This window comes from Prionailurus bengalensis, chromosome A2, assembly GCF_016509475.1.
Source record: "Prionailurus bengalensis isolate Pbe53 chromosome A2, Fcat_Pben_1.1_paternal_pri, whole genome shotgun sequence".
NCBI classification, from domain to species: Eukaryota; Metazoa; Chordata; class Mammalia; order Carnivora; family Felidae; genus Prionailurus; species Prionailurus bengalensis.
In genome coordinates, this window is record NC_057348.1 from 141,259,555 (window position 1) to 141,283,738 (window position 24,184).

The 24,184-nt window shown below is 40.5% G+C and overlaps 1 protein-coding gene across 1 annotated transcript; it reads right to left on the bottom strand.

Moving 5' to 3' along the window:
* Window positions 1-1,580: 1,580 nt before the first annotated feature.
* On the bottom strand, window positions 1,581-22,804 carry GPR37 (G protein-coupled receptor 37). Its single transcript, XM_043589394.1, has 2 exons — window positions 20,886-22,804; window positions 1,581-4,012 (listed from the first exon to the last, which is right to left on the bottom strand). The coding sequence occupies exons 1-2, from the start codon at window positions 21,906-21,908 to the stop codon at window positions 3,194-3,196; spliced, it is 1,842 nt and encodes a 613-aa protein (XP_043445329.1). The 5' UTR covers window positions 21,909-22,804; the 3' UTR covers window positions 1,581-3,193.
* Window positions 22,805-24,184: the final 1,380 nt, after the last annotated feature.

Sequence of the window (24,184 nt, forward strand, 5' to 3'; positions counted from 1 at the left end):
AAATTATGTGTTCCAACTGCCTAGCCTAGCACCAGGCATAAAGAGGTTTAATAAAGGATCATTGAGTTGAATGTAAATGAGTTGATTTTTGAAGTCATAGATTTGAAGTCTTCAGAATTGTGAATTATCAAGGAAATGCTGAGTTGATTATACTATCCAGTTATAGATATATAATAGATATAATGAATAATCTATATCTATATAGACATACATCTAGATATATAGATACAGACATAGATATTTTGAAGAGAGTTTCATTGACTATCCCGAAACCACAGAGTTGATTTGGTTCAGTAGCTCAGACACCATTTGTAGAGTTTTCTGATCAATCAAAATTTTAGTAGACTTAATCTTATGCATGAATTTCTCTTCTTAAGGAAACTTTGAGGAGGGGGAAGACACGGGACGGGATCTGGATTAGAAAGAAGTAGAGCAAAAAAGGTTAATTTTTTTTTTTAAGCATGCTTTAGGAATTCTTATGAGAAAGCTGTGATCAAGGCCATGAGAAAACTTCCAAGCTACTTCACCCTTGGGATGATTTCATTGTGGTTATCAAAGTTTCTACTTTGACAGAGATAGCATTCAATAAGAAGGCATATGTTTCAACTGAAAGTCAAGGATACCAGGAAAAAAGAAATTTGAGTCCCAACTGCCTCCATTGGAGTCCAACCTGTATAATATTTTCCTAATTGTTTTTTCACTTTCAGACTCTTCCCAATAGCTCATTTAAATTGTCTTCAAACTGATCTTCCTACCACAGAGTTGCGACAATGTTTTTCCAGTGCTCAAAAAACAAGCCACATTTCCTGAAGGACTCCGTCTGAACATCTTTCAAAGCATGACCCTTTTATAATACGGTTTCAGTGCAGATTTTCATCAGCATATTCCATGAGGCTTCTTCAGCCGTACCCCACGAGTTTTCTCTCTCTTCCTTTCTTTAACCAGCTCCCTCCTCCTGGAGTGTTCACTCCTCATAGTACTTTTATCAAACTTCTGACAGACTATCCATCCAGTTATCTTACACAGCCTTTCACGATCTCTCCCAGTCTGGTGGGCTCTCTCTCTCTTTTCTGATCCATCATGGACCTTTACACCTCCCTAGCAGGCCCCAGCTTTAACCATCATTGTACACGCATTTGTCTTATTCCTGCTTTCTCATGCCACCCCTGCCTGATTTTGAAAATCTGACACTAAGCTCTGGTTACTTTTATTTACTATAGGTGATAACATAGAACATTTTCTACATCATGTTCTCAATCAGTTTTTCTCTCTTTTTAAAAATTTATTTATTTTGAGAGAAAGAGGGAGTGAGAAAGAGAGTGAGAACATGAGCAGGGGAGGGGCAGAGGGAGAGAGAGAGAATCCCAAGCAGGATCCTTACTGTCAGCACAGAGCCCACCGCACGACTCGATCCCGCGAACTGCCAGATCTGAGCTGAAACCAAGAGTCGGATGCTTAACTGACTGAGCCACCTCAGTCAGTATTTCTTGATTTATAAAGTTGACTAAGTATCAGGAGAGACACTGAGAAATCACAATTGTTGATCTCAGTAGCCAAAACCTAGTTTAGGTGTCCTCAAGAAGTTTTCCAAAGATTTATTACAGGGACCTATAAGAAGCCAATGGTATCTTTTTTTTTTTTTCTCTCATTCTCAAATCCCTCAAATTCCATACAATACAGATAGTGGGGCAATGGGGTGGGTGGAAATCCCTTCAGAGAGTACTGGACTAGGGAAAAGGAGATGTTCTGGACATTGTCATTTAGTTAATCTGAGTGTCATCTGGAAGATGAACGGTCTAGATTAAGTATCTTTAATTTTTCTAACACTAAAGCTTAACAATTTAAATAACATCATGCTATAATCTGGAAGAAAGAAGTCACCACTCGGTTATGCTCAATGTACAGAAATTGACAAGCTGAAAACAGAGGGTGGTTTCTGGCCAGAAAATTGGTTTCCCTTCTATGCTTTGTCTGAAGACAGAGACGTTACATCTATCGCCAGGCCTCTGTCTCTGCCACCTGATTTAAACACGTGTTCTGCGTGGCAGGCAGTCATCCTACACAACTGCCAGAGCTTAAACTCCTGAGGGGAATCTAATATTCAAATGGAGAGGATTAGTTTTTTGTTGGAAGCTTATGGAATATCAATTCAAAATAAATTTGAATATTCAAGTGTTCAAATCAAGATATATAAATATTTTATTATCCTACTACTGTACTTTCATTCTACTTCGAGAAATTAAATCACACAGATGTAACCAAGTTCATTTTTTAAGTGGAGAAAAGTTAGAATTCAGAGTGCTTCAAAGGTCAGTGTTCAGAGGAAATCAGATGACAGGTGCATCATGTTTTAGTCCTAGATTCTGCTCATAATTCATAATGGGAAAATCTATAGCTCTATATGCTAGTTCAGAGGTGAATAATAATGATAAAAAAGATACTTTCTTCCTGCTCTGCTGTCTATTCACATTTTATAAATACTTGGAAGTAATTTTACATCTGTATCTGAATATTAAAAATACAATTTTGTTTGAACATACAATATAGTTGTATATGAATCATGCATATAAAATAGTACTATTAGGAAAACTGCTTTAGAACATAGTGATTACCTGCCTTAAAGGAAAATAGAACTTTAAAGCAATAAGGCTGATTTTAAATTGTGCATAGAACCAGTAATTGTGTATTTAAGGCAATTAAAAGATTTATTGAATCTCGGTTAAAAGTAGATTGACAATGACATTAAACAATAAAGCATAATTTATTTGGTGCTACTTTGTGAATGCTCCTTAACTACAAATCATCTCACGATACCATATACAATATACTGTCAATCACAACTCAAACATAAAATAACCTACAAAATCGCATGGCTATCATCAATATACACTGATTATATTTTTAAAAGAAAGTTAGTAATTAATTAAGTTAAGGTGCAGTAACTTTTTTCAAATAAAATATTAGCACCATACCAGATATAATGATCTAAAACTATTGGCCTTCTCATACGTCTTAAATAACTAAATATAAACATTTTTTTTTCAAAGCACAAATATTAATTTGCAAAATCAGTTCTACAGTCGTTAATATTTCTCTCTTTCGTTGCATTTTTCCCCGGTAGGGAAAAATATGAAGTAAAAACGTTGACAGGATATGAAAAACACATAGATCTGACCAAAGAAAAGGCTGTTCTTCAGCAATGCGTTCCAACAGAAGCGAAAGTGGACATTTCGCGGCGGATGGTACTGAAAGGCGAGAGTTCGAGTTCTGTGGTGTATTCGTTGTCATTGTCGTCGCTGGTCACTGTCGAAGACTTCTGAATGCACTCATCACAGCAACAGCAGCAACACTCCATGAAGGCCCGACTGAAGGGTTTGCAAAGACAGAAAAGGAGGACAGGGGTGACACAGGACTTAAAGAACAAAAGGAACTGGCTGATGATATAAAGCAGGTCCATGGTCTGCTGGGAAACCCCCGTAGCCATGTAGGCAGTAACAATGTTGCAGATATTTTCAGGAATAATGCAAAACCCATACAAAATGGTCAGAGCCACCACTGTACAGTTCATCTGGCTTTCCAGCTGAATCTGTCGCTTATTCCCTCGGGTACAGGCTTTCTCCGCTTTGCGGATTTTCCTCGCAGTCACTAAAGAGCAGGTGATGGTGAAAAGTGTGGGCAAACAAAAGTAACAGCCGAAGTACCACCAGAGTCTTGCGCTGTCATAGGTAAGGGCTAGAACGTAGATGGTGTCCGGTAAGTCAGGAGAGACCTTGATGACGCAGCGTTCCGCGGGAGCTCGGCCACTAAACCCCAAATCCTCCTTGCTCAGCTGGCGGAGAACGACTTCTGGAAGTGCTAACAGTAGGGCACCCACCCATATAACAGCAAGCTTGGCAGTTGTGGAAGAACAGTTCTCGATCATTTCATAGTACATCTGCACGTTGGTGGCTGCTCGGAAGCGGTCTATACACAGAGCACATAAGGTGAAGGTAGTGACTCCGAGGGAAGCCACCTGCGGGAGGAGCACAGAATGCGTTTATTCCAGGTGATCTCTGAAAGATCGGAATACTAGGCAATAAATACAGATTGACAAACGGGGAAAAAACAAAACAAACGAAAAAACACAAATAGAACAATTTCCTGGAATGAGGCACGGTTAACTGGTTAACTGGGTTGGTGACATTTACCAAATCATTGTGAAGATGAAAATAGGCAGGGAAAAAAAAAAAGGAAAGAAATGTAGTGGTTCAGGGTCATGGAGTCAGAAAAATTTACGGCTGGAAGGATCCATAAGGACCCACTAGTCCAATACCATTTTGTTATTGAAAAGAACACAGACACCCCAAGAATTTCAGTCACCACAAAAATGCCTGCCACCAGAGATCTAGATAAGGAAGGATAGTTGAGTGTATCCCATTTTCATTACTAAAAGGGTAATCATGTTTTCCAGTGTGGGGGCCGATAGCACACCTCACACACAGCAAACATTTAAGAGCTTATCGGAGCGCCTGGGTGGCTCAGTCAGTTACCTGTCTGACTCTTGTTTCAGCTCAGGTCATGATCTCACGGTTTGTGAGTTTGCTCTGCACTGACAGCACAAAGCCTGCTTGGGATTCTGTCTCTCTCTCTCTCTCTCTCTGCCCCTCCTCCATTGTCTGTCTGTCTGTCTGTCTCTCTCTCTCTCCCTCAAATAAACTTAAAACATACAAGAGTTTATTTCCAACAAATGAGATGAGTAGAGATCTCCAATTTCTCCTAATGTAAAATATTTTAATATTATTTTCAAATGATATACTTCTGGAAAACAAGAAAGGCAAAGTCTCCAGAATTTGAAATCAATGAAAAAACAAATGCCCAACAGGTCAGTGACTCCTCCCCCTGCACATTGCATGCTTGCCCTAGGGACATCTGCATTTCCTAGTGAGAGTTTCAGGTTGGTTTTAGCCAGAGGGATGGGGCCAGGTACCCAGGTAGAGAGGTAAGAAACAAGGCTAGAGTCAGTGTTTGTGGGGATTAGGTCAAAGATCCCCTTATGAATTTCAAATTCCCCAAATAGTGACATCTTCATGGGTATATAGAGAAAAAACATAAAGGGAAATAGTAGAGAAACTTGTCTGCATTACATGATTTGGATCTAGGTGAACTGGAGATTTAAAAAAGGGCAAATTCTAACCAGGAGCCCGAATTACACTGGCCTAAGGCCAGAATTAACACCATCTATGTGGCTCAGAAAAACCCAAATTACAATTTTAAATTGTCCCAGGCACCTGGTGGAAGAAAGCACAAACCTCTCTGGAAAAACGCACTTTAAAAGCGGGCCTCAGAGAAATCCACAGATAAAACTCAAGGGAACATGAATTCACAATTAAAAATCACGATATGCAAGAGACAACCCACCACTTGTGAACTTATGTGCCAAAAGAAGCAAGGTACAGAATCAGGCATATATCAGCCGTATACATTTACCATGAAATAAGTACATTATCAAATTTAAAATTATATGATACTAAAAGAATGTCAAAGAAATAGGAGATATAAAAAGTAACCATGAAAATATGCAAAAAGGAGCCAGATATAATGTCTAAATATACCAGTCATAGGAAAATTTCAGATCAAAGAACCCTTTGACACTGTCCACATAGAGCCCTGTATCCAAACTCATATATGCGCATAGCCCAGGCATCTAACTAAATCAACAATTAAAGGTTAACAACCAAAACTATGTACATATTTTTTTCACACAGATACTTTGCCAGGAATATAAATGCATGTTCCTAATGTAAACATACTATCATTCTGTAGTCTGTAAAATATTTACAAACATCATACACTCTAACAGGGTACACAGACATGTACTCAACACAAGCATACATTTATTGATATCGATTATGTGCAAACACTCTGCTAGTTATTGGGGATATAGAAAGAAACAAGAAACCGTTCTTTCCCTCAGAGAGGTCATAGTCAGCCAAGAGGGGGAAGGTGGTTCTCACAGTCACAAGATAAACACGGTCGTCATCTGGGAGCACCAGATTTACTCAACTATTCAGAGGAAATTGAAGTAATTTAATGTTTAATACATGTAGCCATTATTTATATACTTAAGTAAAGACAATGAAGGTAGATGGTAAACTGTTCATGAGGTTTAAGATGAAACAGGAGACAAAAACTCCCTAGGTGGGAAAGATGTTTTGGGGTGTACCTTGGACACTCGGTATGTGCATGCACTCTCCTCTGGCAGCTATTGGTCATGCCTTGGCAAAGGGGCAAGGGGGAAATACACACACACACACACACATACCTATATACATATATATTAGACATATATATATTACATATATATATTGGACATATATATAATAGACATTAACATTTTATATATATATATATATATATATATATATAATTAGACATTAACATTTTGTAAATGTTAATCTCTAATTTTTTGGAACTCAAAGGGATCATGTTGAAAAAAGGAAAACCATTTGTCATAACAATTTGGACACTCAACACATTGGTTGTTTATCTGCCACATTCAAGCTGTCACTCTCCCCAGTAACGATGGTAACTTGCCTTGCAGCTTCTACGAGAGTTCCAACATCCAATGTTCTCCCCTTTTTACACGCAACACATTAGTCAACGTCTACCAGTCCCGCTACAGAAAGTAAGGACGTGGCATCCATGCCCTGACTATTCTCACAACTCTTAGTGGAGACAGTCTGAAAACGAGATGTAATGAGGGCTTAAGTGTATGAAAAGCAAAACTAAAGAAAAAGTATGACTCACAATCCACATCAGGGCAGATCAAGACTACATGACTGAGCTTATAAGCACAATTCCTGTTATACAAAATCTTCAGAAAGTTTGCCATACATACCAGTACAAGGAATATCAATCCGATATGACTGTAAAAAGTCATCTCTACATACACGTTTTTAAAATTAACCTTCAAATTAATGAATTGTTCATCTTGATGGTAATTTATTTTGCATCTCTGCCAGAGATTCAAAATAATTCTAAAATTGAGGCCCCTGCTGTGCGACTGTCTTAAGATCAGATCTGTCAGTAACTGCCACATTTTGAATGGAAACCCGAGGACTTGCTCTCTTCTCAAGGTCTGTATCAAACAGTATTACTTAGAAATTGCACTATTTTATTTCATGGATTTCTGAAACATTACATTTACATACTAATTTTTCAAGCAGTTTGACTCATTTCTCTAGAAGAACATGAACAACAAAAGGTTCTCCAACTATCAAATGCACACACATCCTCAGCAAGGCTTTCTGTGTCATCTTCACTAATGCAAATCTTTGTGCATGTCACCCATGTATCCTGAGTCAGTCCATAAAGAAAGCTACAAAGGTTAATGCTGTGCATTCTTTTACAATTATGAATAGCATTTCTATTAAAAGGAAAGCTTAGTAAGACAAAAACACTAGAGAATCTGACGACAGGCAATCTCTCAGAGACTTGGAACATCTATTTGCTTGGTAGTTTTCTATCATTCTTTACAAAGAACACATAACACTCAAGAGATAGCATCTTCTCCCCTGATTAATCTCCTTAATTTTAAACACAGAGATTTAAGATCTGGACCAATGATCACAAGAGCTAGCATTTGCATACCTAACTCTCAGTCTGTTGCAAAGCATTTCATGAAAGGTAATAACCGATGAACGTAGGTGGACATGTACTAAGAAGGGTGTGTTAGATTGCCTCTCCTTAGATATTTATGAACTGTGATACATATCCACTTTTAATTAGAAGAAGTTCACTTGCTAGAAAACCAAAAAATGCTTTCTAGGTTCTGTATATTTCATTGCACATGATAACAAAAGCCAGAGCAAGTTTTAAGCAAAATTTACATGTGCTCCTACTTTCACTCAGGAATTCTATGCTATTTTTTTTTTAGTTTATTTGCATGTGAAAGCAGGGGAGGGGCAGAGAGAGCAAGGGAGAGAGAGAATCCCAAGCAGGCTCCATGCTATAAGCCTGAGCCCATTGCGGGACTTGATCCCACCGATCGTGAGATCATGACCTGAGCAGAAACCAAGAGTCTGGTGCTTAACCGACCGAGCCACACAGGCACCCTTCTACATTGTATTTTATTTGCAGATGCTTAGTTCTTCAGCCATATTCTCAAAAGCTGTAGGACTGAGCACCAAATATGTTTAAAAGAACATATTTGATCTGTAATCCAAATCGCGGTTTGAGGGAAGCTTCCCAAGTTTCATACACGAGTTTCAGGAGGCTCCTGCACCTAGTTTCTTGTTGTCAAATCGTACTTCTCTCTGATAGTGTTCTCCTCCGTTAGTATCCAGCTGAAGCAGGAAAGTCACAAGAGCTGGGGCCTTGGAGTAAAATGCTGCCCCAAATGCAGATGGCACTTACCATGTAGTTGCCAACAGCAACCGCAGCCCCGAGGCCGGTCCTAGATGTCTCCTCCCTCTTACTGCCACTGCCTGCAGTGCTATCACTTCAGATACTTTTCTGCAAATCCACTTATGCACTTGATTTTATGAAGCGAAAGAGCAAGAGAGGTACAAAGCCCCTGCTCAGTACATTCCCAAATTATTTATAGAAGGCTTTAAACATCTGTAAAGAAGCAACTTCAGGGGCGCCTGGGTGGCGCAGTCAGTTAAGCGTCCGACTTCAGCCAGGTCACGATCTGGCGGTCCGTGAGTTCGAGCCCCGCGCCGGGCTGTGGGCTGATGGCTCAGAGCCTGGAGCCTGTTTCCGATTCTGTGTCTCCCTCTCTCTCTGCCCCTCCCCTGTTCATGCTCTGTCTCTCTCTGTCCCAAAAATAAATAAACGTTGAAAAAAAAATTTAAAAAAGAATCAACTTCAGAAATTAATTGATAAAAAACATCTGGATCATGGGTGGTGGGCTAATTTCTGCTATCTCAGATATGAAATCTATCCATGCAATTAAAAATGAAAAATGTTGGTGTAACATGAAAAGATCTCTATCACAATTTTCAAACATATTTGTTTACTTACAGCTCATTAGAAATTCTACCGAGATGAATAGTGCAATTATATGCAATTATAAAACTGTATCATAAATGCTGGATCTTCTGCATTTAATGACCATATCAGATTGCTAAAATTCAATGTCACTAAGAAATATGCTCTTGGGAGTAAAGCTGGAAGGGGTGGTTTTTTGAAGCAACATCCTGAGAGATGGAATAAGATGCAATCTCCTATTAATTAAACTGCAATGGGAGAAATAATTAACATCAACAAAAGCAGAACTGTAAACACTTCTAATAGACAAGACTATTAATTTTGAGAATGACGATCAGAGGGAAGCTAGAAGCATAAATTTTTAACTATTTGGGAAAAAGATATTAAGCATTTGAGGGTGTTGGCATCAAAATACACAAACAAGAGAATCAAAAGGAACAATTCAAAAATCTTTCTTTCAAACAGCAATGCTCTGCCCTTCTCCATATCCCAGAGGAACAACCATAAAACTCCTTCAGCGCCCACTCAGTCCACATCCAGAGTGGTGAGGCTTCTCCAAGCTGCAGCCACCTGCGGCACTGCTTCGAGGCACTGGGCAGGCACAAAGTTGATACATGAGTACTCACCGTGGGAAAGCAGCAGCTCTGGGGTCAAAATGTTCTTCCCACTGTTCAAGTTCAAATTCAATACAAAAATATCAGCCCATGAGAAAGCCTAGGCCATCATAGTCACTTTTCCCGTTCCCTCAAAATGATAGGAAGAAAGTATGCACGGATGCTTTATGAAAAATGGTAAGGATCTTTGTAGGAAGATCCTTGGCTGTTGTCTTATCTGTTGCTCCATTTCTCAGAAGCGTACTGCAGACAGACAAATAACAAATCATTTTGAATGAGAGTAAGCTATGAAAGTACAACTCTTACCAAATAAATAGTATCTCTTGCTAAACTTTCTGATATAAATCAGTGATAACAATGGGGGGCGGGGAAGACCAATGTACTTCCAAAGCAAAATGTCTTTCATATGAAATTAAGTCTATATGCTTCAGTACAGTGAATAGGCTGATTTTTAGAAAATAGGGAAATTTCTAACTAAAGTCATGACAACTGTACTCTATCCTAACTTATATTTTACCTCAAAAAGATGTTTAAGTAGATCTATTTCTGTGTACTCCTTTGTATACAAGTAACTCACAAAACAAGGGCATTACTGTTAAGAAAACCCATTCATTTGGACCATGAATGATAATCTATTATAAGTCTGTGGTTACAGGCCTAACAATCAGTCAGGAAAAAAGCAGGAGGAGCACAGGGTAGAGTTTCCTTTGAAACTCTAAATGTCTTCAGCTTGTATGTCTTTGGCTTCCTCTTGCATTTTCCATAATCCTTATGCTTACAGCACTTGAGGGCAACTTTTCCAGGAAAGAGACGCTTCTTTGAACACCAGTGGGACTAACGTTATCAGAGACTCTGCTGTGAATAAGATGGCCTTTTTCAAGAGGTCTTCATTTCAGAAAGCATGCAAGTCATGACACTGTGGTAGTAACACACTTCCATTAGTGTTTCCAAGTCAAAATAGAGCAAGGAGGAGAGATTTGCCGCACCCCTTCCAGGCATGCGTGCATCTCTAAAACAAAATAAAGCTATTTACAGCCACTCTTCCACAGTCAAAGAGAAGGCTTCTTACCTTTATCAAAATCACTAGAATTTAATCTGATACACCCACATATTATAAATATCCATTTATTTCAATTATACCCAATATATTTCATCTATACTTGATTCCCAATGTTATGGAAAAGCAAAATATTTTGAAGATATTGACTATTACTATTGTCTCATTCTCTATCTCCCTCCTTTTTGCTTAAGTTTAGTAACACGCTCTTACTTATTTTAAAAACAATTGAGACTACTTTTTTTTTAATATGAAGTTTATTGTCAAATTGGTTTCTATGCAACACCCAGTGCTCATCCCAACAAGTGCCCTCCTCAATGCTCATCACCCACATTCCCCTCCCTCCCACCCCCCATCAACACTCAGTTTATTCTCAGTTTTTAAGAGTCTCTTATGGTTTGGCTCCCTCCCTCTCTCTCTTTTTTTTTTCAATTGAGACTATTTAAAAGCTAACATATCACCCCCAAACTTGTATTGATGTTATAAATCTTTCTTTACCTTATTGTCCCACCTTGACATAAGGTTTCCTACCAATTGTGACTTCTGGCTTCTGCAGCACAGTACATTTCTGTGTACTATGTATACACAGTATAACAGTACATATATATATGTATACACACACACACACACACACACACACATACATACACACACACACATTTTACTACAACTTGCGTAAAATATTATAATTTGGTTATAAATGTGTCATTGCTCATTAGTATAAAAAATAACAGTGAAGCAAAATCAACATCATTTGTCCTAGGAGGGAAACAATCTATTGAAATCAACAGATGTTAATATATATAATTTATATATTCCATGTTGATTCTCAATAATTAAAATCCATTTAAAAATGTAATATTTATCCCAAGCCCAAGCTTGGCCATCCCAAGCTCTGATGAGTTTCCAAAGAACAGCAATCAGTTTTCACCAATTTTCCTTTGTCCTTAATAATATTAGTTTACATGACAGAAAACCTAAACTAAAAACATATTCCTCATCCATTTGCGGCTGGGTAATTATGATTTGAATGACACTAAGAAACCCGAAATTTTGAAGACAAAATTTCTCTTCTCTTAGCCAAAACTCCACTCTTGGTAGTCTGTTAAGGAAATACTCTTTCTTCACTCAATCCTCCTATAAAAGGTATGTACCTCTAAATCTTTCATCTTGCTGTGAATGAGTTAACAGATCTTTTCCTATACATGAGAAAGTTGAACCAAGGAGAAGACAGTGAAGGTAGGAGAAAAGGCACTTAGGGTGAGGAGTGATGAGCAGGAAGTAAAAAATGGCAGCCTTGAGCACAGTCATAGACTAATGAAAATGACTCATTCCAGTCCTGGATCAAATCAGTGACCTTGGCCTTGTTAATGCTATGAACCATTCAAGTGTGCTGACAAATAACAGTGAAAACCATCATAAATTCACAAACTGAAAGTATTCTATCTCGGGAATAAGCCTGGCACTGTGATTCCATCCTGCGTTCTATGGAAGTTTTATGGAAAGTATGTATATCTACTTTTCAAATAGAGAGGCCCCATATCTGAAGTTGCAGCAACCCCATTTTCCACTCTACCTTGAAAGTTTAGATGAGATCATCTCCTCTGGCAAAAAGAATGCCATTCTGATTAGGATACTTGAGAGTTAGTCTTGACAAGAAGGTTGGGTTAATTAGTAGACTTTGGCAGGTCAATTCTTGGGAAGTTAAAGGACAGGAGGATCCCAAGAGGATGAAATCAGAAGTGCAATGCCAGACACAAATCTCACTGCATAGTAGCTTGCCCGTCCCTCTCCCCACACAGTCCACACCCCAGACACAGATCCCTGTGCTTCCAATGTGACACTGTTAAATCTAGTTGCAGCACATGGAAAGAGCTTTTAAAGGTGGAAACATTCTATCAAGGTCCATGGTGTGGAAGGGGAAAAGCATGGTAGATACGCCTTCACCTAGTCAGCCTGGGAATCATAAACTCAGACCTATTTTGCTTTTGCAGGTATATTTGCTTCCTTTTTGCTGTTGAAGGATGCTTTGTTAGTATAACTAGGTATCTTGGCAATCCATGGGAACTCAGGATAAGTCCTCACTCAGAATCTTTCTTGCTTGAAAGATTAATCCAATTCTTGAGAAAGTCCATTCTTTCTGATACTCTTTCTATAATAGGGTCTGAAGTATCTATAATAGGGTCTAAAGTATCTCCATTGTCAGCCCTTCTTCCTAGGTTCTCTAAGGTCAAATTAAATAAGAGGTGCACTTTTGAGATTTTTCAGAAGAAAAGGACTCAAATCAGTGTACTATTTATTAGACTGTTAAATAAATCATTCATTTAAGTAAAATTTTAAAATTTGGCTTAATTCCTTATGGCTAATAGACTCATAATTCCAAGGCAGAGATGGTTATCTCAGGCAATGTATTCCAAATAATAATTTAATTTTTAGAATAATTCTGTGTTCTAAGTGAAATTTCTAGGGCTGTCCTATCTGCCCAATTATCTTGCCAATCATTCTAATGGGCTTCCTATCCCATGAAATATTGAGAAAGTAAGAAAGCAAGAATTAAGAGACTTTCATATTTGTATCTTTTCATCATGGACCTAGGCTGTATAGATTTATGCAGATTAATAAGAATACGATTGAAAAATAATTAGAGCACAGTTTTCACTTGTATTTCTCCATTTTTAGTTCTGAGTACAACTGTGAGTGGACTCATTCCAGGACCTATTCCTGACTTCCATAATACCCGGTTTAAACCTCTGTTATAGGGCACCTGGGTGACTTAGTTGAGCGTCAGACTCTTGATTTTGGCTCAGGTTATGATCTCAAGGTTCATGAGTTAGAGCCCCACATCAGACTCTGCACTGACAGTGCAGAGCCTGCTTGGAATTCTCTCTCTCTCTCTCTCTCTCTCTCTCTCTCTCTCTCTTTCTCTCTCTCTCTCTTTCTCTCTCTCTTTCTCTCTCCCTTTCTCTCTCTCTCTGCCCTTTTTCTGCTTGTGTGCAAATGCACATGTGTGTGCACACACACACTCTCTCTAAAATAAGCAAATAAACATGAAAAAAATTAAATAAACTTATTATAGCACTCATTACACTGCAGAACATTACTTCTCTATAACTTAATTTTTTAAGTTTATTTTTATTTATTTTGAGAGAGAGTGTGTGTATGTGCACGTGCACACATGCGCATGTGAGTGGGGGAGAGGGAGAGGGAGAGGGAGAGAGGGAGAGAGGGAAAGAGGGAGAGAGAGAGGGAGAGAGAGAGAGAGAGAGAGAGAGAGAGAGAGAGAGAATCCCAAGCAGGCTCCAGGCTGTCAGCACAGAGCCTGAGTTGGGGCTTGATCTTAAGAGCCATGAGATCAGGACCTGAAGGGAGGTGAAGAGCTGGATGCTTAACCAACTGAGCCACCCAGGTGCCTCACTTATTCTATAACTTTAAAAGCAGTAAGGAATCTATGTTATTCATCTCTGGAAACTCTCCCCCCTTTTCTCCCATGCTTTCTACTCCTATCCCCACCTAACATGGTACCTGACATAGTAGAAAAGTCCGATAAATTTTTGATGAATAAACGAATAGTAAATAAATGAATGCATGATGACATACATGGAAAATGATTATAGAAGATAATGAATTACTCAAATTGTTCTTTAATCAGTTATTGGGTGCTGCTCTTTTATATATAATCCTTCCAAGCTGAATGCCAATGAATATCTCAAGAAGGGGAGTAGAGAAAATCCATATTTCTGTGTGTCTTCACTGACAAACTTTAGAAAAGGATGGCTTCTCAGTATAATAAATAGTTAAGGAAATTATTTGAATTTCACATTCGATTATCATAAAACTTTTATTTATGTAGAATCTAAATTCAGTAAACCTTGCCATACACTATTCATAAATGGCATTGTAAATAAGAGCTCATTCTATAACTTTTTAAAACTTGTCTGTGAGAATCATCAACTATTTTTATTCCGTGGAAATGTAGAAAATGATTATAAAAGGATTAATGGGAAGTCATAAAATATTTGTTAAGCACTTTTCTCACACAATGAGTTTATTTTTCCAGAGAATATTATTAGTAACTTTCAAATTGCTCAAAAAACTGTTTGTTTCGACTTACAAGTCCATCAGAATACCTAATGGCTAATCCGCAACTCAAGCAAATTTGCCATCCGCCATGTTAAGTGCGCTGTTACTTGAATGTGGGGCTCTAGGGCAATCTGTGTGGAATCGCATACCTGTATGGTAAGTCATCTTCAGCTTCCAGGATCCTTCCTTTCTTACCTGCCAGTGCTAACTACAGTCTCAGGCAATTAAGGAGCCATCTATTCCACTCAGTTTAAAAACAGTATTTTTAAAGCCATTGGAGAATTTGGCTCTTTTCACCACAAAAGATTGTAGATCTTTCACAAATCATCCGGGGTCCAGGGATCCTGGGGAGATGCATTCCCTCTATCCATCCTCTACCCTCACGTAGGAATCTGTGTCCCAGTAAAATAAAAACAAAGTTCGATCTGAGATTATCTTACAACTATTTGAAGCCTTCTTCCCTATCACACATCATGAAGGTATGAGTTCTTTAAAGGGGAGCCTGTATCATTCAAAACTTCCAATTAATGTCCCAACAGAAATAAATATTTGGCAGCGGACTGGAATCAGACGATACACTGACCGGTTGGCTTCCATCAAGTAATGAGCAATGATCTGTTCCAGTTGCCATATTCAGTGCCTGAATTATTTGGCTTTAATAACTTTTTACATCCTTAAAGGAATAGTATGGTAGGAAACTCCTACCATTCTTCTTATTCTCTTATTGCAGTCCATACCCAGACCTTCATTTCCATCTTTCTCTCTCTCCCTCCTTTTTTCCCTCCCTCTCCCTTGCCCCTCTCTTTCCACATACAACTATCATTTTGAGCATAGTTTTGTTTATTTTGTCTATTTCTAGATTTGTTTATTTTGTCTATTTTGTCTACTATCCGATAAACGAGTTTAAAATGATGTGTCTGTTAGGATGACCACCATCCACTCAGATTCTCTTCTCTCCTATCCCCTTCTCCTACCATTCCATTTGCCCTTGGTCCTTACAGGATTTATCACTAGGCCCCAAAGATACCAGAATCCTGGAATAGAAAGAGAGAAGTTATCAAGTACAACAGTTCCCGGTATATTCCCACTCATAGCAACATTCAATATGATAAAACAACTCTCTAGCAACAGACCCAGGAAGCTGGCTACTCTCGTCAACCTTATGCCAACAAAGTGAAATAAAAACAAGAGTTGAATGTAAATTGCAAAGATGTGTAATTTCTGCTGAAGAAACAACTCCTATTTTTCTACACAAGCCCAACTTTCCCCAAAATTCCACTGTCTCCTTAAGATTATGCTAATACTGAAGTTGTAGGGGGGGTGGGGGTGGGGAAAGAACTATGGTAGAAGAGGAAAAGAAGGCAAAGAGAAGAGAGGAGAGAAAATTTGTGAATACAAATTAACTGTGGTCTAGCTACTATGGAAAACAGAATGGAGATTTCTCAAAAATTTGAGAATAGAATTACCATATGATTTAGCAATTCCACTTTTGGGTATTTATCTGAAGAACATGAAAACGCTAACTTGAAAAGATATACGCACCCCTATGTTCATTGTAGCATGATTTACATTAGCCAAGATATGGAAACAACCTAAGTGTCCACTGATGAATGAATGGTAAAGAAAATGTGGTGTGCATATGTATGTGTATATATTTACAATGGAATATTATTCTGCCACAAAAAAGCATGAAATCTTGCCATTTGCAACAACATGGAGGACCTCAAGGGCATTATGCTAAATGAAATAAACCAGACCGGGAAAGACAAAGACCATATGATCTCAGCTATATATGGAATCTAAAGAATGAAAAATCTCAAAGCACAAAAAACCAAGCGCATAGAAACAGAGAAGAGACCGGTGTCTGCTAGAGGCTGGAATTTCTGGGGATGGTTGAAGGGTGTCAAAAGATACAAGCTTCCAGTTATAAAATAAGTCATGGGGATGTAATGTACAACATGGTGACTATAGGTAATAACATTGCATTACATACTTGAAAGTTGCTAAGAAAGTAAAAAAGCAGATCTTAAGATTTTCATAAGATAAAAAAATGTCATAATTATGTAAGGTGATGGATACTAACTAGAGTTATTGTGGTGATCATTTCACGATTACACAGCTATTAAATCATTATGTTGTACACCTGAAACTAATATCATATGTCAATTATACATCAATAAAAAATAAAAATTAATTGTGGATAAAATTTTATACTAAGAAATATTAAAAATAAAAACACTGGATAAGGCAAAACAGATTACTATCTAAAAGGTAAATCATACACTATAAATCAATAATAACGTGCATGGGGGGATGTCAATAAATAAAGTCAATATAAGAAAGTAAAAAGTGAAGAGAAGGCAAAATCTAAATAAAAGGAAATAAAATTCAAATAATTTTAGAAGTCTTGTGGTCAAGAAGAAAACAATTTGGTGGGGGAAAGGTTTTTGAGAAAGTTTAAAGAAATGTAATTATTTATAGTGTCTTTTACCAATCTAAAACACTTCGTGATTTTGAGAACATGAAATGTAACCTATGTAACTTGATTTGATAACTAAAGTAATCATGCTTGACATATTAAAAACTGCAATTGTATCAGATTATTGAAATTAAAAAAAAATTTTTTTTTAAAACAGCTACCAACTCTGGAACTTAATGTTCTGGTTTTTTTTTAAAGGTTTTATTTTAAGTAATCCCTATACACAATGTGGGGCTCGAACTCACAACACCAAGATCAAGAGTTTCATGCTCTACCAAATGAGCCAGCCAGGCACCCCTAGAACTTACTGTTAATGTAAGACAAACAAGATGAAACCTAAGAATATAAAAAGCCATAAACTTCAGCAAATAGCAAATGATGTTAACTGGGCTTATTTTTTCCCTACCTACTGGATATAAAAATCTTCTTTAAAAGACACCAAGGAGCAGACATCGAAAGAAACACTCCCTGGACATTCTTGCCTCCTAGATGTTTGTCTAATAAACAAGCTTGAGACAAAATGTCCGGCTACCACGGAATAGGTATATATGTTTGAGATGATCATTTCTCCTCTCTGGGTCTCATGTTTCATCTTTAAAATCAGAGGGTTGGATCAGACTGCCCGCTGGTTCTAATTTAACATGATAATTCAAAAGCCACTGTAGTGAGGGCTGTGGTTCCAGACTGCCTCCCCACAGAATTCCTTCAGGTATAAAGTGCTGATTCCAACTTCTGGGACGAGTGGTGATTGACGGCTCTTAGCTGCATCCCTGTCTAGGAACTGCCCTTCAGAGAGATCCACCCAGCTCAAGGTTATGCCCCCTTCCTGGAAGCAACTTGCATCCAGTGACTGGTCCCTTTAGGGGACATAAAGTCTGGGCCAGCTTGCCTCAATTCAGGATATTGTACAAGGCCCTCGGGGCCCTGCAACTCCCTGTGGTATCAGCTGAGGTCTCAGTGGGATCTGTATCACGGTTCAACTTTCCCCCCTGCCCAATTCTGCTTCCTTCATTCCCTACGAGGCACTGAACCTAAGCACACACCCCAACAAACCTCCTGTGAAGCAAATATCCACATTTGGGTCGGATTTCTCAGGGACGTGACACGGAACAGGCACTAAATCTCTTACTTCTTGGAGGCAGAACTGTTTTATTTTGAGTTTTGGACTGTATTTCTTGTTCTCAAAATCAGGAACTATGGGGCTGATACTACTATCCAATAATCATTTTCACAAAACATACTAACACATTATAAAATTATTTCAGAAGAATAGGATTAGGTAGGAATGTAGAAACACTACATCTGAAGATAGTCATTCATTACTTTAACAATAAAAATGTATATTATAGTCTAATTTTTAAAGAAAAAAATGAGTAAATTTTTTTCCAACCTTTGCTTCTCTAGGGAAAATAAAACCTAGTACTAATAACTAAAAAAATAGGGCTATAAAGAATAGGAAAAACTACAGAGCAAACAAAACAAAACAAAACAAAACAAAAAAAGCAGTAATTGTTTTAATAATAAAAGAGGTAAAAAATAAACTTAAGAAGCAGAGAATTTAAAAATGAAATACAAATGAAAATACACATTTTTTAAGAATCCTCAGAGTTAGGGGCGCCTGGGTGGCGCAGTCGGTTAAGCGTCCGACTTCAGCCAGGTCACGATCTCGCGGTCCGGGAGTTCGAGCCCCGCATCAGGCTCTGGGTTGATGGCTCGGAGCCTGGAGCCTGTTTCCGATTCTGTGTCTCCCTCTCTCTCTGCCCCTCCCCCGTTCATGCTCTGTCTCTCTCTGTCCCAAAAATAAATAAACGTTGAAAAAAAATTTTTTTTAAAATCCTCAGAGTTAGAAAAACAATTAAAAGACATACATAATACCATCATCACTCAAAACTCATAGGTTGCATTAAACCTGAGTTTTTATATCCTTTTCTGAATTTGGATGGGATTCCTTTCTTTTAAAGTTTTTTTTTTTTTTCAAGAACTTGGGTAATATGTTTTTTCTTTCCCCATTTTTTTTTCTGTCTTCTTTATATGGTTTTTCCCTCTCATGTATAAAGGTTTTATCATGCCCAGTACATTTTAGACAAGCCAATCCACTTCTCTTGTATGGCGGCAGTAGGGGGTGGGGAGCGGGCAACTCTCCTGGTCACTGTATAGTTTACTTTTGTCTCATTCTTGTATGTCAATTTCTTCTGCATTATTCAAGCAAACAATCAGAGAAATCTTAAATCTTGACCTTGAAGCTGCAATTGATAGGCACATTTCTCTTACATGAATTCAATTACCTCCTCTGCAATTCAAAAATGAACTACCAAATAAATTAGACATTTCAGAGCTACTTGGAGCCTGGCAACAAGAGAAACCCTAGGTCTTGGTGAAGCAGCAACAGCTGATTTAGCCAGCATGGAATGATTCTGCATCTGATCCCTGCCAGGATAACAGAGGGTCTCATTTACTGTCTCTTTCCTTACTTCTTCTAAGTAGGTACTGTTTTCTGTTTACTTATCCCCTAGCTTTAGGCCCTGGAACAATGTTGAACACAGTGTCACTGGCCCTGGTGCCAGACAGGATCAGGGGCTCTGGAATATTTACAGTTTCCCTTCTTCTGCTTCCATAAATGAAATGGGCAGTCTGAATGGAGGAAATCAAGGGCCAGCTGGCTAAAAACACAACTGGCAACAAAGCACTTGGGCTCCTTCCAAGAGCTGGTGTTTAAAGAGAGGCCATTTAAAGAGCAAATTCCAACCACCATAATAATGGTTCAGGACACTAGCTGTAAGAACAAACAGTAAGATTTTCCTCAGAAATATTTTTGTTTCCAAAGTTTGGAACCTGTTATATTCCCTCTTCTTCTTAAGAAATTTTCTAGAGTTAGTCAATCCCTTAAAATAGCCAATCAATACCCTAACAAATGACAAGTATATGTTGTATACTTCTGAGAATTTATATATCTATATATAAATTCTATGCCATGATGGCCAACGTGTTATTCTTGCTTAAGTGCAGTCACACGAAAGAAATAAAACTGTTAAGAAATGGAGAAGGAAAAGGAAAGAAATCAAAAATGACATAAGAATTTAGATGGGATAGCATGGCAGAGAGCCAAAGACACGTAAACTAATTTTGGAAGGTTATTAACATATCATGAAGCCAACTGACAAAAGCAGATTTCCTTTATTAAATAAAATAGTATTCCAACTTATATATTTAAGAAAAAATGCAATAATCTTCTTGGGGAGAAATCATATTGGAGCCCTACTGGATAAACAAAACATGGTTTTTTGTGGTTGCTGGGTTCTGGTAAGACAACCTTGACTGGTCACTTATTAACCCTAGAATCTCTGATAGGTGCCAAATAAAAAAATATATATATATGCCATATTCAGAGAGATAAATTTAAAATCTAAACAATTCTATACATTATGAGATCATAATTAATTATATCATAATCCAGGAGAAAATGAATTTGAAGATGGGTGAACAAAGCTGCCTCTCTCTCTCTCTCTCCCCTCCCTCCTTCCTCCCTCCTTCTCTCTGAATGATTGGCAAGAGAAATGGAGGAAGGTACCCAGAAAAAAAGTGAAGGGGTTCAGCAGCCAGGTAGGTGCGTGGAACAGCAGTTCTGATGCTATAAATCCCAGAAATGGGTAAAGCCAGTAGCTTGAGACCCCCTGGAAGGCATTACCTCGATATAGGGCACAATCTTACAAGAGAAGTCCTCCAGCAGCCACTTTTTCGTCAGCTCGTGAAAGATGACAAGCGGAAGGCAGAAGAAGATGATGAGAAAGTCCCAGAAGGCCAGGTTGGCCAAGAGGGAATTGGAGATGCTCCGCATGTAGTAGTTGTGACACACTATGCACATCACCGCCAGGTTGCCAATGATGCCAGTCCCGAAGATCACCACAGACAAACACATGACCGCATAGGCGCCGTAGGACTCCTGGGTCAGTGGGTAGAAGGGGTTCTTTATTCTCAAGCGTCGGTTTGTGCTGTTTCCCCGGCGGGGACCCCCGCGCTCGTGGATCCCTTCGCCCGAGGACCCATTCTGGGCCAGCGCCCTGCCAGGGGGTGCAATTGTCCTCCTTTCGTGCCCAGACAGCCCATTGACCGTCTTGGGTGGGGTGTCGTGGTGGGAGCCCTGGAGTTTCCCGCCTCTCCTTGGCCAGTAATAAAGGTCGCTGGCGCCAGGTTCCGTCCTCACATTCTGCTCCTGGCTGTGCCCAGAAATGCCAGAGCCCCTAGGACCCTTCTCTTCCTCCTCTGAGATCTGAAGGAGGAGTTGGAGAGCCGGGGGGTTCCCTCTCGCCGAAGTTCCAGGGGGCTCCTGACCTCGGACACCTTTCCACCTCCAGGCTCCAGGCGGCCTGGCTGGAGGTCCCGAGGGTTCTGCGGTCAACGCCTCCGGCCCTCTGCCCGCACCTGGGTCACCGCCCGGAGCTGCCCTTATGTCCCTAAAGGGCGGTGCGCGCACCGCTGCCCCCTGCTCCTCCTCCCTGAGCGCACGGGCTAGCAGGTCTTCTGCAGAATTTCCCAGTCCCCAAGAGTCCCTGCTGCGACGGTGGCTCAGTGCAGGTGAACAGTTTTCCCCCAGGCAAGTTTCGTTTCTTGGCGAAGAAGCGGACCCGAGGGCAGGAGAGGCAGAAACCTTGAGCAGTAGCAGAAGCAGCAGCCGCAAGGTGCGGGCGAGAGGCGAGCCCGGGGCCCGCATGGCTCGGTGAGGGCGCACCCGGCGGCCGCGGCTCCCGGTTAGGACCAACACCTGCTGCCTAAGTTGCTGCTGAGAGTTAGACACATGTCACATACTCACCCCCGCCCCGGCAGTGGGGGACGGGAGATTACGGGGAGGTTGGGGGATGGGTCTTGGGTCACAAACCCTCCCCCTCTACAATCCTTCCTCGTTTGGCTTCCCGTGTATCTCTCGGCCGAACCCACCCCGAGCGCTGCGTATCCCCCCCGCAAGGTTCAGAGAGGGAGTCACTGCTCCCGACGGCTGACCTTGAAAAGTTGTAACCAACACCTGACTGTTGATGAATGTTGCTACCGGGAGAAGCCCGGACCAAGCCCCACGTTCCTCCCTGCCTTTGGGTGGTTGCCTTCTTGGTAACAGTTGCTCTGCCTATTTACATCCTTTCGATACAGCTTTATCCAGTTGGTAACAGTTGTGCTGCCTTTTTACATCCTTTCAACCGCTTTGTCCAGTTGTAAGCCGAGGTCGCTACAGGGGGAGAAAAACAAGTTCCCCTTCTTCAGATGACTGGCAGCCACAATCCCGCTCCCGGCTCGCTGGAAACAGGTTGCAAACAGCCAGACGCCGCGCAGACGCGCCCGGGAAACTCTTGCCCCACCTAACCCCAGCGACTCTCCAGGCCGCTGCTGCCGTGGAGAAGCGGGATGCGAAACCCGTGGTCACTGTCAAAGTTGCTTCTCCTCCAGCTCAAAGTTGACCAGGGGGCGGCGCCGGCTGCTGGGCGGTGCGTCCTGGCGGAGAAGGGAGTCGATGGCGGGAGTGAGGAGGGCGGGCGCCGCTCCTCGGTGGACGGTGCCGTGCCGGCGGCCGAAAGAGCTGGTGGCGGCGACAGCGGGCGCTACCCGGGCGGAGAGTGTGGTGCCTGGAGCCGCCGCGGGCGAGGCGGTGCATGGCCGGAAAGGGGGAGGTGGCCCGGCCTCTCCCCGCGGCTCCTGTCGCTGCGCGCGAGGGCGACACCCAGCGCTCCGCTCCTTGCCTCCTCCCCCTCCTCTGCCTCTTCGGAGAGATGCCGGTTTGTGGGGAGACTGGATTCCCTGGTGGTTTACGACTCATTAAACCCACACACGTTTCATTCAAGCCCTTTGTAGCTGCTTTCACTCGTAGGAGCTGGAAGCGGAGAGGGAACAAGGGCGGGGCGCGGAGCTAGGGATGGGCGGGACACGTTAATTCCCCAGATGTCGGAACCAGCTTGACAGGTCCCAGAGCCGGGTGGGGAGGAGCAGGGGCGAGACCCGTGCTTTCTCTTCCCATCCGCCGTGCGCATGCCCAGGCCTCGGCCCCGAAGGAGTAGTAAGGTGAGCAGTCCGCTCACCTCGTTCGGTATTCCCAGGGGCTGAGACTCGAGAGAAAGGAAGCTCAGAGGTTTCCTTCGGCAGAGAAGGAGCAGTTCCTGGAATGGGACGCACAGTGAAAATGTCCAGGATGCATCGTTACCTTTAACACCGAGTTAGGAAGCAGGCTAACAGGGGTTACTTAGAATGCCCAGAGTACAAAGAAAGTAGTTTCGTTTGAGGAACTAGTGGAAAATGACAGGTGGGCGAAAATTAACTTGGCATGGCTGACCATGCCTTTCCAACCTTTAGCAGGAAGCCTGCTAAAGCTTTTCAGGGTATAGTTGGTAAGACAGACAAATATAACATAAAATGGGCAAACTGATTAAGAGAGAAAGTGACAGACGAAGAAAAAAAACCCACATTTTGAAATGAAAAAAAAAGGCAACATCTAGAAAGAAGAGAAAATACAATGAAAAATATGATGCCAATTGTGACAGGTATAGAACAATGGCCCTCCAAAAGATGTCCACATCCTAATTCCCAATACCTGTGAAAATCTGGCAAAAGGGACTTTGTAGATGTGATACAGTTAAAGATCTTGAGATAGGAAGAATTATCATCCAGGTGGGTCCACTGAAATCACAAAGGTCCTTACAAGAGGGAACTGGAAGGGTCAGAGTGGTGCAATGAGTCAAGCCATCTCTAGAAGCTGGAAAAGTCCCCGCTTGCTCATTTCACACTTCTGACTTCCAGAACTGTAAGATAATGAATTTGTGTTGTTTTAGGCCACTAAATTGTAGTAATTTGTTGCAGCAGCAATAATAAACGAATATACCAATTAACCTAAAAATGTAGACAGCAACAACGATTTTATTGGAAAATATTAACTACCAAAAATAGCTCAGGAAGAATTTTTTTAGAAACCTAAGTAGAACCTTAACATTAAAGAAATGAAATCATTCA

What these genes read in the sequence shown, in the direction of transcription:
- GPR37 (XM_043589394.1), bottom strand. Translation starts at nt 21,908, where the DNA reads ATGCGGGCCCCGGGCTCGCCTCTCGCCCGCACCTTGCGGCTGCTGCTT. An exon ending in AGATTGTGCCCTATATCGAG is followed by an intron (nt 4,013 to 20,885) that starts GTAATGCCTTCC and finishes CTCCTCCCGCAG; the next exon opens with GTGGCTTCCCTCGGAGTCAC.